The sequence below is a fragment of the Mangifera indica genome, chromosome 15, assembly GCF_011075055.1.
Source record: "Mangifera indica cultivar Alphonso chromosome 15, CATAS_Mindica_2.1, whole genome shotgun sequence".
Taxonomy (NCBI): Eukaryota; Viridiplantae; Streptophyta; class Magnoliopsida; order Sapindales; family Anacardiaceae; genus Mangifera; species Mangifera indica.
In genome coordinates, this window is record NC_058151.1 from 14,618,600 (window position 1) to 14,633,135 (window position 14,536).

A 14,536-nucleotide genomic window follows, 5' to 3' on the forward strand; every position below is an offset into this window, starting at 1 on the left:
GCACGTAAGTTATATGGTTTAATGAGATAACAACATTTGAAGCTATTAAAAGAGATGTTAATATACAGCTTTGTTTCATTTTCATATTAATAAGAATTAATTTGGCAACATCATATGTTACATATATATATATAAAATCAGTAATTATATATGCACCTATACTTGCTCAAATTGTACTGCTCTAACGTATGTTATTTATAGATTAATTAAGTTGACAAAATCATGCATGGTAAAGACAAACTACATCAATTAAATAAACAGAAAGAATCAGGCCACCAGCTGCCAGCAATATTCAATCAAATTGCTGATTGACCGGTAATTATTTCATTATTAAATTGAAACAAAGTAACATCCTTATGGCTATATATTCATATTAAATGAAGGCAGTTGCCGTGAGTTCAGGGATGAAGCGTTTTACATATTTTTTACAAGCTTTCTTTGCTCGACACTAGTCCTCTGTGACCTCCATATTTGGTTGCTCATCATCTCCACATGTGTCTTCACTTCTCTCTCTCTTTCTCTATTTTAGTGTTATAAGTATTACCAAGTTGACCCACGTTAAGCATCAGCCAAGTTTTCTAAGTATGGAGAAAGAAAATGGTCCTGGGAAGCAAGAACAAACAGTGATTGAGTTGGGAAACATGGAGAAAGAGGCTCAGTTTTATGTCAACTCACTCTCCTCCCGTGAAATGGACTCTCTTACTGCTATTTGTGACACCTTCTTGCCCTCCATCACTGTCTCCGCCGCCAACGACGATGTTGCCACTTTCTTTCAGGCCTCAGCTTCCATGGCTGGTACCCCGGCACGTGTAGGATATCTATACACTTGCTTCATCTTTAACTTCTGTTTTTGACTATTCAGAAGCCGCATGAAATCGAAGTTGCATGTTGCTGGTTTTTTCATTCTCATAAACTGACAATTCTATATAAAAGTATATTATATATTTATATATTATAATATACTTTACTATAAAATTAGCCATAGTCTTCATTGAAATAACATAACTTAATTTGCATTTATTGTGAGGAAAAATTGCAGCTTGGAGGGCTGATATGCCAGAGGCTGAAACACCCAAAGAAGTGGTTGGTGAGAGTGTCACTTTGGTTACTATCTACTTGCATCGGAACCTTGATACTTTGCGGACGATTCTGCCTTTCAAGCGAGTTTCCATATATTCATAGATTCTCTCAGCTGTCTCAACATCAAAGGGAAGCTATATTGCTTTCTTGGTCTCTCAGTTATTTCCATCTCCTCCGAATGCTCTTCAAGGCCATCAAGCTTCTCACTCTGTTTGTCTTCTTCACTCAGGTAATTACTATTATATATGTTTTAATTTGTAATAATGCATGCCCTCGTAAATATGGAAACTTCGGAGATTGTTGAGTCCAGAGCGAGATAAATTTCATATAATAAATGTGGATCTAAATCTCATATTTTACATTTAAGATCCTACTCTCTCCAATTTCTACGCCTAAGGTGAACATTTTAATTCCTGCATCACCACCTGACGTGGGATTCAAGTTCATAATATAACCTTCCAAATTCAACTTCATTTATAACACATTAATTTCACTACTTTGATGTTGCACGAAAATGTCAATATAGATAACATAAGTAGGTAAATTTCACCAAGGAAAATGACTTTAGCTTGACTTGGAAAATCTTAAGTGAAGAGAAAATGAAATCAACTTTCCTTAGAGACCATTAATTCCTAGCATTTTGAAGAAAACTACTTCATCGTATGGCTGTAGATTGATGTCTATATGATCAAACGGCGTTCATTTGAGGGAAGCATTACATCAAAGAGAGAATTTATGGGGCCAGCCTTGCCTAGCATCTTATCAATTTTGGGGTGTAGTCAAGATTTAATTAATTATGGATATCAGACTTTGTCAAGAAACAGTCGATATTCATGTTACTGAACATAGAAACCTAACATATGCAACTTACGAATACATGATTTATGTATCAGTTTGAATTTGAGCTAAGTTATTTGAGTTTGTATTAAATGAGTTAAGGTTTGGATTCATTTTTATAAAACGAGTTGAGTTTAAATTAATCTATATATTTGAGTTCAAACTAATTTAAATCGAATTTAAAGTTAAAATTTTTTTAATTGAATCTTTTAGATTTGAGCCCATTTCAAACTATTTGATTTAAGTTGTTTGAGCTCGTATCAAACGAGTCAAGGCTTGAGTTTATTTTTATAAAACAAATTGAGTTTGAAATAATCTATATATTTGAGTTTAAATCTGTATAGATCAATTTTAAAATTAAATTTTTTTTTTTAAACGGGTTCAAACTTCAACCGATTCTTTTGGATTTGAGCCAATTTTCAAGTTGAGCCAAATTCACATTCCACATTCAACACAAATTTGAGCCCGGTTAAGGCCATGGGCTGGAGAGAAGGGTTCAAATCCAAAACTACAGAATTTAGCCCTGCAAGTTGTTCCAGCCAAAAATTTTCATGAAATCTCCTATACATGCAATTTTCAATACTTTATACCAATTACTTTTTCTATTATGAGCAAATTAAGTGACAATAAAATCTTATTGATTCAGGTGGATGAGAAGAATGAGAACTTGTCATGGAAAGCAATTGGCTACAATGGACCAGATCCTAAGTTCAAGGCGCAAACCAGGCAATGCAAAACATTGAAACAAGCCATGTATGAGAACTCAGAAGGAGAAGAAGAGAGCAGAGAAAATGTTAATGAAGAAGAGCTTTATGGACCTCTTTACAAAGGCCTCATAACTATGCAACTTCCACGAGACATAGTTGCTAGCCGTTTGAGGCAAGCAGGGTTCCCTGTCTCTATTAGGCACAAGCAAGTTAATGCGGTAAGCAGTATAAGAAATCCTTCTTTAGTAGTTATATGTGATGCAGTGGTGGTTGGTTCAGGCTCAGGTGGTGGTGTCATTGCTGGTGTCCTTGCAAAGGCTGGTTATAAAGTGCTTGTTTTGGAGAAAGGAAGCTATTGTGCTCGAACCAACCTTTCGCTTCTTGAAGGTCCTACGTTGGATCAAATGTACTTGAATGGTGGTTTGTTTGCAACTGACGATATGGGAATGGTGCTACTTGCAGGCTCTACTGTTGGTGGAGGCTCCACAATCAATTGGTCAGCTTCAATTCAGACTCCGCAACATGTGGTTAATGAGTGGTCACAAGAGCTTGAGCTTGAGCTTTTTGATAGTAAATTGTACAGGGAGGCAATGGATGTAGTGTCTGAGAAAATGGAAGTTCAATCTGACATTCTTGAAGAAGGATTCAATAATGCTGTTTTAAGAAGAGGATGTGAAGAATTGGGGTATCCGGTCAAGAATATACCACGAAATGCACCAGCAGATCACTATTGCGGTTGGTGTTGTCTTGGCTGCAAGGATGGAAGAAAGAAGGGTACATCAGAGACATGGCTGTTGGACCTGGTGAATTCAGGTACCAGTGCAATTCTTCCTGGATGTGAGGCAATAAAAGTTCTACACAGCACAAAAAGAGGACGAGATTGCGGCATTGCTACTGGAGTTGCTTTTGAATTTGAATACAAAGGAGTAAAAGACATCTGCATAGTTGAATCTAAAGTGACTATTGTGGCAGGTGGTGCTTTAAGCACCCCAACTCTGTTAAAAAGAAGTGGCTTAAAGAATGCTAATATTGGAAAAAACCTGCACCTCCATCCTGTAACAATGGCATGGGGCTACTTTCCGGATACACCTTCTAATGAATGGCCAGAGAAAGAGAAGAAGAGCTATGAAGGAGGAATAATGACAGCTATGTCTAGTGTTGTTGCAAATTTTGACAAGTCAGGATATGGAGCACTGATTCAAACACCTTCATTACACCCTGGAATGTTTTCAAGTTTGATGCCATGGGTTTCGGGCACAGACATTAAAATGCGGATGTGCAAATTCTCCAGGACAGCCCATTTGATTGCGTTGGTGAGGGACAAAGGATCAGGCACTGTGAATTCATCAAGCTCAATAAGTTATCAAATGGAAGCTACAGATGAAGAGAATCTGCAGAGAGGGCTAGAGAAAATGCTAAGGATATTGGCTGCAGCAGGAGCAGAAGAAATAGGAACACATCATGCCAAGGGGAGGAAACTAAATGTGAAGCAAGTGAGTGCACATGAGTTTGAAAGGTTTGTGAAAGAAGAGAGTTCGAGACCATTGAGAGGCTTATCGATGCCGCTGTGTTCAGCTCATCAGATGGGCAGTTGCAGGATGGGAATTGATCCGAAAACATCAGTAGTGAACCAAATGGGGGAGACTTGGGAAGTTGAAGGACTTTACCTGGCAGATACAAGTGTATTTCCAACTGCACTAGGTGTGAATCCTATGATCACTGTGCAGGCAATTGCTTACTGCACTGCACAATCTGTTCTTCAAATTCTGAAGAGGAAAAAGTGTATGTATTAACCATAACTAAACCAGCCATGTTTATCTTCTTCATGTAATAAATGTCAAACATCATCAGGTTTGCTCGAGTGTTCTCTACAAGCAATACAACAAGAATAAATTCAACTTAATATTTTCTAAGGAACTTTTAATTTATGGACTGACTGATGATCCTGGAAAGTTAAAGCCTTTCCCAGAAAACCAGTTAAAAACATACAAATTTAGACCAGAATGCTCGTAAAACTTATAAAATGAGCACAGTATAAGTTGAATGAAATAAACATTTTTCATCTAGATAGTCAATATAAAGTAAAAAAACCACAGATGCTATCAGATGTTCTGCATCCAACTGGAGAAAACAAAATGTTCATCTTTAAGGAAGTCATTATAGCATCACCAAATCAATGTCTGTTACATGAGATTCTAGTGCAGAACAATGCAAGGCTCCGTTAAAATCAAAATCTACCTTACCTTTCCTTGATGTGAAAGTCACTTAAAGCTACTTTTTCCAGAATGTGCACACCACTGCTTAGCCCACAAATCAAAGTGTGAATACTCTGTCATTTTTTTCCTTCAACCAACAATTTTGTCTTCTCCATATATGTATATCTTTTAGAGTCAATAATTGTGTAGTGTAGGCCAACCTGGGCTGTAGCCTGGTGTTGCTTTTTGGAAAAAGTTTTTCCAACTATTAAATTTGTCCCTTAATAATACAATTTGACATTAATATATTTTAAAGTTAAAGCAGAACCCTCACTTATCCATCACCTTTGTTTCATTTCTGTATGATTTTTTTCTTCCTTCTCTAGTTCTTTCTCATACTATGAAACAAAATATTTCCATAAAAGTCAGTTTGAATTAGGGATTTTATTAATTGTCGTTCAAAAGGATCAACTTTGCTCAGATTCTTAAGGTAATTGTCTAAATATCATCAATATTTGAGTGTTGTTTAAGTTTCTTATATAATTAGAATATATTTCACCATGTGTTGAGAGGTGTATAAAGAAGTTTGATAATTATATGTTTGTTGGTGGAGAATTTCTTTTATTATAAATTTAAAATCATTCGATTATATGATGATATACTAGTTTGTTGATACGTTTTAATACCCAATATTTGTATATCAAGTATTATTGATTGTTTTAAATCTATTATAGAATTGGTTGTTATATAAAATAATAATTTTCAATGTATTCTTTTTTGTTGAATATACAATTTGCAGAGTAAGGTTCATTATAGGTGCATATATTTTATTGTTATTAATGAAATTTCTGCACAGGTAGAAGTTCTCATTGTCATCATTTTCACTTGACCAGACTTAGAGTCAAGTCACACACACACAAAATTTACTTACCAAAGTTATTCCAAAACTATCTTTATGTAAGATCATGTCTAAAGAACATCTCTGCAAAATTGATTGGAAGTCATTGCGAGGTGTAGCCCAATAACTGGGGTCTAAAGGACAGAGGATGATATCCTAGATTTCAATATAAATATGGAATATATCTACTATATCTTGTATCATAAAATTAATCAGGAAACTGGCAGTGGACGTAGGTATTGTTAACTGAACCACTTGAATTTGTGTTATTCTGTATGACTGATTTTGATTTCCAATTTCTTTTTTGCTTGATTCATTTCCTCACACTTAGGAATGGTATCTCTTTAAATTATTGTTGCTTCTTCTTTGAAAGGAATAACAAGACAATTAACAAACATCAAGTCACCTCCAATTCAAGTTACCAGAACAAGCCTCCATGCAGAAATAGGCCTCTGTGATCGTGCACATTTAGTTGCTCATTATCTCTGCTATATGTTCTCTTTACTTTTATTTCTCTTCGTTGAGCTAGTTTTCTAGGACTGAATATATTAAGAATGGAACAGCAGGGTGATGCTAAACAAGAGCATACAGTGATCGAGATGGGCAACATGGACAAAGAGACTCAACAGTTTTATGCCAACTCACTTTTCCCCCGTGAAATGCAGTCTCTTACTGCCATTTGTGACACCTTTTTGCCATCCATCACTGTCTCCTCCAGCACCAAGGTAGACGAGAATGTTGCCACTTTCTTTCAGGCTTCGGCTTCCATGGCTAGTACCCCAGAATGTGTAGGTTAATATTTCTATATATAGCCAGTTCATCTTTCTTTTTTTAGTAACTTTTAGACGCACTGATTAGAGAAACATTGCATGTATGACGAGTCTTAGAAGTTGTCATACATCATAGTCTTACAAAATGACAATGAATAAATTATAATTTGATTCTTTGGATCTTCATTCTTTTGATTTTAAATTAACTGTAATGTTTATTTTTTGCATATTAACTTGTAGGTAGGAGGGCTATTCTGTGAGAGGGTAAAACATCCAAGGAAATGGTTGATGAGAGTGACATTATGGTTCCTATCCACATCTATTGGAAGCCTGATACTCTGTGGAAGATTCTGTCTTTCAACCAACTTTCCCTATGTTCATAGCTTCCCTCAGCTGTCTCAACATCAAAGGGAAGCTATCCTGCTTTCATGGTCTCTTAGTTATTTCCATCTCCTCAGAACTTTCTACAATGCAATCAAGATTTTCATTCTTTTTGTCTTCTTCACTCAGGTCATTATAAGTTTATGTAATTATGAGTATTTCAACTTTATTTCTATTTTTTCTTATATATGTGACAGCAACTCTTATTGTTTCAGGTAGATGAGAAGAATGAGAATCTGTCATGGAAAGCAATTGGCTATAGTGGACCAGACCCCAAATTCAAGACACAAACTAAGCAAACAAGAAAATTAAAACAATCAGAAGGAGAAAGGGAAGAAGAAATCCAAGAAAATGTTGATGAAGAAATGCTTTATGGATCACTTTATAAAGGACTTATAAGTATGCAGCTTCCAATAGACAGAGCTGCCAATAGTTTGAGGGAAGTTGGTTTCCCTGTCTCTATCAGGCGCAAAAATGTTAATGCAGCAAGCAGCATAAGCAACCCTTCTTTTGTAGTAAAATGTGATGCAGTAGTTGTTGGTTCAGGCTCAGGTGGTGGTGTAATTGCTGGTGTTCTTGCAAAAGCTGGTTACAAAGTGCTTGTTTTAGAGAAAGGAAACTATTGTGCTCGAACCAATCTTTCACTTCTTGAAGGTCCTACATTGGACCAGATGTACTTAAGTGGTGGTTTGCTTGTCACTGAAGATGCAGGAATGGTACTACTTGCAGGCTCTACTGTTGGTGGAGGCTCTACAATCAATTGGTCAGCTTCAATTCAGACTCCACAACATGTGGTTAATGACTGGAGTGACCGGCTGGAATTGGAGTTATTTGAGAGTAAACTGTATACGGATGCAATTGATGTAGTGTGTGAGAAAATGGGAGTTCAATTGGAAGTTGTTGAAGAAGGATTCAATAATGCTGTTTTAAGAAGAGGGTGCGAGGAATTGGGTTATCCAGTACAAAATATACCACGAAATTCACCACCAGATCATTATTGTGGTTGGTGCTGTTTTGGTTGCAAGGATGGAAGAAAGAAGGGTACATCAGAGACATGGCTTGTGGACTTGGTGAATTCTGGTAATGGTGCCATTCTACCCGGATGTGAGGCAATAAAAGTTCTATACAAGAGAAAGAAAGGACGAGATCGCAATAGGGCAAGTGGAGTGGCTTTTGAATTTGATTACAAAGGAGTAAAAGACATCTGCATAGTTGAATCTAAAGTGACTATTGTGGCATGTGGTGCCCTGAGTACCCCACCTCTGTTAAAAAGAAGTGGCTTGAAGAATGCTAATATTGGCAAAAACCTGCATCTTCACCCTGTGACAATGGCATGGGGCTACTTTCCAGATACACCTAATGGATGGCCAGAGAAAGAGAAGAAGAGCTATGAAGGAGGAATATTGACAGCTATGTCTATTGTTGCTGCTAATTTTGACAAGTCAGGATATGGAGCACTGATTCAAACACCTTCATTACATCCTGGAATGTTCTCAAGTTTGGTGCCATGGACTTCGGGTGAAGACATGAAAGTGCAGATGTGCAAGTTCGCCAGGACAGCGCATATATTTGCGTTGGCGAGGGATAAAGGATCAGGCATAGTGAATTCACCTAACTCAATAAGTTATCGAATCAATGCCACTGATGAAGAAAATCTGCAGGGAGGACTAGAAAAAATGCTAAGGATATTGGCTGCAGCTGGAGCAGAAGAAATAGGAACACATCATCCTAAGGGGAAGAAACTAAATGTGAAGCACGTGAGTGCAGTTGAGTTTGAAAGGTTTGTGAAAGAAGAAAGTTCCAGACCATTGAGAGACTTATCGACACTGCTATGTTCAGCTCATCAGATGGGCAGTTGCAGGATGGGAATTGACCCAAAAACATCAGTAGTGAACCAAATGGGGGAGACATGGGAGGTAGAAGGACTTTATGTGGCAGACACAAGTGTGTTTCCAACTGCATTAGGTGTGAATCCTATGGTCACTGTTCAGGCTATTGCTTACTGCACTGCACAATCTGTACTTGAAGTTCTTAGAAGGAAAAGAGTTGGTACTGATTGCCTGTTACAACAAGAATAAATTTACTGTAATCCTCTTCTCTAAGAGACTATCTACTTTATGGATTTACGGGTCCTGTCAGCCTCTAAAGTCTTGCCCATAACATCTTTTGGCAAAAATTTCTTCTTTCACATCAATCACTGATATAAATCTACAAAAAAAAAGTTGTTAATCTTTCATGATTTTGAGAAACAACTTCAAAATGTGCAGTTCAAGAAACCATTCTCTTTATTGAATTTATTGTTCAGTTAAAAAAGGAAATATAGATCAGAATCTTTATAAAACATGCAAAACAAGAACATTGCCTGTTCAATCAAACTTTTTCACAGTAAGTAACCAATAAAGTAGAGGCTTATCATTGGACCTCTTGAGAAAAGAAAAAAGCCGCCATTAGTGGGTCCACAGTTTGGTCGCAGCTGAGCCTAAGTTAGGAACGAAGGTGGGAGAAGGTATATTTGTTGATAAAGCATTTTACTGGCATGCTTGATTGGTTTTTTAGGCCTACTCTGCCTTCTGATGACTCTGTTTTTCATTTATACATACATACATACATACATATACACACACATATATGTATATTTTACAGCATTTCATACATTTTAGTGTGTAAAAACTTGGGATCTTTGAAGGTCAACGCCATTAATGCCACGATTTACTGCCATGGAGTGAAGAACACGTGTTGGAAGATAATAATCTGAACAGATGCCCAGTATTCAACAGGGGAAAGCAAAATGCTCACCTTTAAAGGAAGTTTCTCTGAAGAAACATTAAAGCATCACTAAATCCATGATTGTGACATGCATACTTTTATTTTTACTATATTATTATTCTTATTTTATAGATGGAATTTGGTTGCAGAAGCATGGCTCCATCATGATCGATATCAACCATATCTTTTGTTGATGTAAATCTCACTCAAATAGGGAATTTCTTAATTTCAAATAAACCCACTTCAGTTATCATGAAAAGGCATCGAACCATAACTCCAAACCTATCAACTTCTTATCGTATTGTCACTTCTCTCTTTCTCTCTCTCTTCACTTATCCTCAAAGCCAACCGCAGTTGACCACCTCTCTAGAGTCGTTGCACACAAGAAAATTTTACTCACAATTTAGAAAAGAGCATCTCAAATATTCCAAAACGTTCTACATACGATTAAGAATGGTATCTCTCCTTCAAAGCAATGAAACTGTTGTTGGGAAGGAAGATTCAACAACCCCAGAAGAAGAAACCAAGACAATACAAGGACCAACCACAAGACTTATTTCACTCCACCTTATCTTTCTTCTTCCATCCCTTGAGTAACTTCCAAGACTTTTCCTTTTTCCTTAATTCTATTCTTCCAATTCACCTTCATACCCACACAATCCTCCATGGAGAAACAACACCACTACAGTCTCGTGTTAACCTTCAGCATAGTCATCTCCCTCGGCCTTGCCACCTTCGCTTCATGTTTTATTGCTGAGAGTAAGAAAGCACAGGTAAGATTAATTTTTTTGGAATATTGTTTCTGTACAGAGAGTTATTTGGTAATTTCAATAATTGTTTTCTTGTTTTTGCAGGTAAAAGATCTGAAGGTGGACGGAAAGCTGTGTTATTTACCAGGGAGTAATGCATACAAATATGGAGTTGTGGCTCTGGTGTGTCTTGGTATTGCTCATGTTGTTGGGAACCTGCAAATCTGTGCAAACTTTTGTTCAAGAGGGAAGAGAAGCAGTAGCAAGGCTAAGACACCTGCAATTGTTACAGTTGTTGTGATTTTTTCTTGGTAAGTGTTCATTCATTCTCTTGATAGATAAACTAGACCATCCCGCAACTAATAATAGACCCACTTCATATGCCATGCACACAAAAATGTCATATTCTGAGTATTGATATCACTCTATTGATTCTTGAATTTCTGGCACCCACAAAATTCCAAAAGATGAGGCCTTTTGATTGAGACCAGATTGTCAAATAGAAGACATTAGAACATGGACAGCTGGAGAAGGCTTAGATTATTAATTGGGTCTCAGATCCAAAGCCTATAAAATGTGATTATAATGATATGAGAAACATAATTAAATGGGATTTTGATTATTATAAGAGTATAGTTTTGAGTTGATTAGTGCTACAGGATGTGCTTTGGAGTGGCTGCTATTTTAATAACTACAGCCACGAGTATGAGCAGGAGACAGCCATATGGGCAAGGTTGGTTGGACCGAGAGTGCTATTTGGTGAAAGATGGTGTATTTATTGGCTCAGGGGGTCTAGCCCTCGTTAGCCTAGGTTCAACTTTGGTTGCAGCATTTTTGACCCGAAGGAAGAGTTATGTAGAACAAGGCCGAAGAATACATGCGCAGACAGGATGAAAATCACAAAATGGGGCAAGTTTTTAAAACCATTCTTTGAGCTTCATCAAGTAAGAGCTACACCAGGTGATGGCATTTGAATGATAAAGATGGTGCTCAAGTGGGTACCAGAGGCTTTTGATCTCTGCCTATTTTTCAAAAGAAATCATAAATCTTCAACAAAAAATGACACAGACAGTTCATTTGTATAATTTTATATTTTCCCACTCAGCTTTTTAGTTGATTTCGATGGATCTTCCATCCCATCAAAAGAAGTTATTATATTATTTTAAATCATTTGGAAAAAAATTAAGTACAAATGATGGATAATAACAGGCAAAAATGAACTGGTTTGCAAGTGTTTATTTCGATTTCGATGCTTCCTTTTCATTCCACGCTTATTAAATGTTTCAGAAGTTTTGTGAAAGAATAGTCAAATTAAAGGCCAGACCTATAGTTGAAGAAAGTAGGTTACATTGAAAGGGATTTCCACAGACAAACATCTATCTCTAAGATAGTTCAATACCCACAACCACATTCTCCATGCAGGGAGACTTCAATAAAAGCCTCAATTCTGTTTGGATTATCACAAAGTAAAGGACTAGTGGTTAACAAATTGCTCGGTGATCCCAGATTTCAAACTCTCTGAATGAAAAGAGAATAGCCTCAAACCAAGGTTCAGAATTGTCTACTGCAGCATAAGCCTTTTTATCTGCCAAGCCCTGGTCAGCTGCTTTATCCTCAACAGCCTCCGATTTATCACTTTGCGTTGCCTTTCTAAGAGAGCCCCAAACTTCATTCTTTTTAAACTTCTCGTTCATGGCTTCAAAATCAAATTCTGCAGTAAACAGTGTAGTAGGGTACCGAGGCTGCAAAATCAACACTACTGTAATTAGAAACTTCACTGATTTTGATAAATTGCCTTTCTTATCTTTGATAGTATTTGGAACCAATGACAACCCTTGACATTCATAATCAAGAAACAAAGCAAAACAAGGTCTGCAACATAAGCAAATGGTACAAGAATTGCTGAATTACTCAGACTCTGGCTATACAATTCAGAAACAGAACACATAACCAAGCAATCAATTGCTGATTTCTAACCCGAAAAATGACACACAATAACATGGTACAAATCAACATATGACAGTTTTCGGGGGTGATAAGGTGGCAAAAGACTGTGTTAGGCCTTGCATTCAACTTCTTGCTAGGAAAAGCAACAATTTCTTGTCTAATTTTAGGGTTTCTTTTGTCTAGTGATCGCCACCATTCTCCTCATTTCTCTCTTTACCACTGTTGATGACGTCAATGAAGAAGAAGCACTGGCACGGCGAAGAGAAAAGGATGAAGTTGTCGTCACATTTTTTGTCGCATCGGCTTTGTTTTCCATCAAATTGGCTCTAGATGAAGCTTTTATTGCATAATTCGTCTTTATTTGAAGCTAGATTGATGGAAAATAAAGTTGGTCCTAAAGAAAAACGTGACAACCCTCTTCAATTTGTCATGTTGATGCTTCTTCCTCTTCAATTTGTCATGTCAGTGCTTCATCGTGTGATAGGTGGTCACCCTTTGTGGCTGAATCTAGAATATGAGTGGAAAGCGTTGATCGTTAGTTGATAGTCAGAATGATGGTGGCTGAAGAAATGAAACAAACTCTAGAGATGAAATCTATATTTTCAAACTTTGAAAATAGAGTTAAAGTGTTAGTTTTTAAAACCTAGAGGGAAATGATTAATTTATAAAAATTTGTTTAGCAGTAAAATAACGATTTTATCCTTGCATCAAATTGAAAATTTTAACGGCAGTTAAACTATGGATGAGTACTTAAGTTTTTCAACTGTTACATGTATGTTTTTGAAATTAGACTAAAACTTGGGTGAAAAATAGTCTTTTGGCCTTATAAATTTGACCAATAATAGTCACCGAGTCTATGATTAATGTCATTTATGACATGACTATATAATATAATAATTTGTTGCAATTTCGTAATAGTTTTTAAAATTTTAAAAATGAATTTTCTCAATAAATGTTTTTGGGCAAATAGTTCAAACATATAACTTGTTACAAGGATTAAATTATAAGATCAACCCAACTATATTTTCATATCCAAATAGAATATTAATTTGATTAGGGATGGTTTGGGGTCTTGAAATCTCTAATTGATTCGATCATCAATTATATGAGTAACCGATTAAAAAATCATTAGAACAAATTCAATTAAATGGTACATATTTTTTATTCGGTAGACTTAGTTTAAATCCTAATAATTACATAATTTTAAATATAATGATTTAAATGTTTAATTGAAATTACCGATCAAGAGGCTGATTTGATTAAACGACTAATATAAATTTAAATATAGAGCAAATTGAACATTGAGTTTTGATTGAATTTGTTCAACCAATGGATCCATGTTTTATTGTCAAGGTTTTAAAACACTTGAAATCAAACAAATTGTAGAGTGAATTAGATATACATTAAAGGAAGCACTTACATTTAAAATAAGACCGAAAGACTTAGTCTCACCCAAGGTTTAGTCAATTCTCAAAATCTCATTCATAAGGTTTTAAAAACTTAAATATCCACTTATCATTTAATTTCTGTTAAATTTTTTAGTTAGTTATAAAGATAAAACCGTAATTTTATCATTAATATAAAAATAAATAAAGTTATATCTCATTTTACTTATTTAATTTAAAAAACTAACAATTATCTTTCATTCAAAAGTTCGAAAAGTTACATTTTTTTCTAGGGTTTGATTATTTCAAATTTGACGACCACTGCAAAAAGGTCGTCGGCCAACCTTCTCACCACCTTTCTTCTCAAAGGTTTCCCTATGTGACACCAAAATCCGACTATTTTTTTAATTTTAAATTTGTCGCCACTTAATTTAAAAATCTTCTTCACGTACCATATTTAAGCTCAAAATATATCCATAATTCGTTATTTTATAAGTTTTTTTCTTGACAACCTTGTTGTATATAAAGTTTTTTCCTTGAGATTTTGTTTCAGGAATATGCCACTTTCTGTACTCTCAACTTTTCTTGATAATCTCACATATTCCCTTTGTCTACTTTAAGTATTTTATTTATATGTTTCTTTAACATCCTAATTGATGTAAATATATAATTATCAGAATTATGTCTGTCTAGATGTTTTGTTATACTTAAAAGAGATAGATCTACTATATATATTGTAACAAAAAACACCACCAAAACAAAAATAAATAATCTTAATAAATTGTATTAAAAAATGTAAATTTATTTATTCTTAATTAAAT

General features: G+C 35.5%; 3 protein-coding genes across 5 annotated transcripts; all 3 read left to right on the forward strand.

Annotated features, from left to right (window-relative positions):
• The first annotated feature begins 385 nt into the window (after nucleotides 1-385).
• LOC123198285 (long-chain-alcohol oxidase FAO4A-like) lies at nucleotides 386-4,527 on the forward strand. The gene is made up of 3 exons (XM_044612970.1): nucleotides 386-809; nucleotides 1,040-1,309; nucleotides 2,564-4,527. The coding sequence occupies exons 1-3, from the start codon at nucleotides 585-587 to the stop codon at nucleotides 4,415-4,417; spliced, it is 2,349 nt and encodes a 782-aa protein (XP_044468905.1). The 5' UTR covers nucleotides 386-584; the 3' UTR covers nucleotides 4,418-4,527.
• A 626-nt stretch (nucleotides 4,528-5,153) lies between these two features.
• On the forward strand, nucleotides 5,154-9,015 carry LOC123198286 (long-chain-alcohol oxidase FAO4A-like). 3 transcript variants are annotated; one of them, XM_044612972.1, is made up of 4 exons: nucleotides 5,154-5,309; nucleotides 6,281-6,505; nucleotides 6,728-6,997; nucleotides 7,084-9,015. In XM_044612972.1, the coding sequence occupies exons 2-4, from the start codon at nucleotides 6,317-6,319 to the stop codon at nucleotides 8,944-8,946; spliced, it is 2,322 nt and encodes a 773-aa protein (XP_044468907.1). In that variant the 5' UTR covers nucleotides 5,154-5,309; nucleotides 6,281-6,316; the 3' UTR covers nucleotides 8,947-9,015. The 3 variants fall into 3 exon arrangements, with proteins under 3 accessions (XP_044468907.1, XP_044468908.1, XP_044468906.1); XM_044612973.1 differs by having other exon boundaries at nucleotides 6,284-6,505; XM_044612971.1 differs by lacking the exon at nucleotides 5,154-5,309 and having other exon boundaries at nucleotides 6,272-6,505.
• An 876-nt stretch (nucleotides 9,016-9,891) lies between these two features.
• LOC123197337 (protein MODIFYING WALL LIGNIN-1-like) lies at nucleotides 9,892-11,627 on the forward strand. The gene is made up of 3 exons (XM_044611587.1): nucleotides 9,892-10,407; nucleotides 10,489-10,694; nucleotides 11,043-11,627. The coding sequence occupies exons 1-3, from the start codon at nucleotides 10,300-10,302 to the stop codon at nucleotides 11,275-11,277; spliced, it is 549 nt and encodes a 182-aa protein (XP_044467522.1). The 5' UTR covers nucleotides 9,892-10,299; the 3' UTR covers nucleotides 11,278-11,627.
• Nucleotides 11,628-14,536: the final 2,909 nt, after the last annotated feature.

Bases quoted from the DNA above. Each gene is read 5' to 3' on its own strand.
- LOC123198285 (XM_044612970.1), top strand. From the start codon at position 585: ATGGAGAAAGAAAATGGTCCTGGGAAGCAAGAACAAACAGTGATTGAG. The intron at 810-1,039 runs GTAGGATATCTA...GAAAAATTGCAG, and splicing joins TGGCTGGTACCCCGGCACGT to CTTGGAGGGCTGATATGCCA. The intron at 1,310-2,563 runs GTAATTACTATT...TTATTGATTCAG, and splicing joins TGTTTGTCTTCTTCACTCAG to GTGGATGAGAAGAATGAGAA.
- LOC123198286 (XM_044612971.1), top strand. From the start codon at position 6,272: ATGGAACAGCAGGGTGATGCTAAACAAGAGCATACAGTGATCGAGATG. The intron at 6,506-6,727 runs GTAGGTTAATAT...ATTAACTTGTAG, and splicing joins TGGCTAGTACCCCAGAATGT to GTAGGAGGGCTATTCTGTGA. The intron at 6,998-7,083 runs GTCATTATAAGT...TTATTGTTTCAG, and splicing joins TTTTTGTCTTCTTCACTCAG to GTAGATGAGAAGAATGAGAA.
- LOC123197337 (XM_044611587.1), top strand. From the start codon at position 10,300: ATGGAGAAACAACACCACTACAGTCTCGTGTTAACCTTCAGCATAGTC. The intron at 10,408-10,488 runs GTAAGATTAATT...TTGTTTTTGCAG, and splicing joins CTGAGAGTAAGAAAGCACAG to GTAAAAGATCTGAAGGTGGA. The intron at 10,695-11,042 runs GTAAGTGTTCAT...TTAGTGCTACAG, and splicing joins GTTGTTGTGATTTTTTCTTG to GATGTGCTTTGGAGTGGCTG.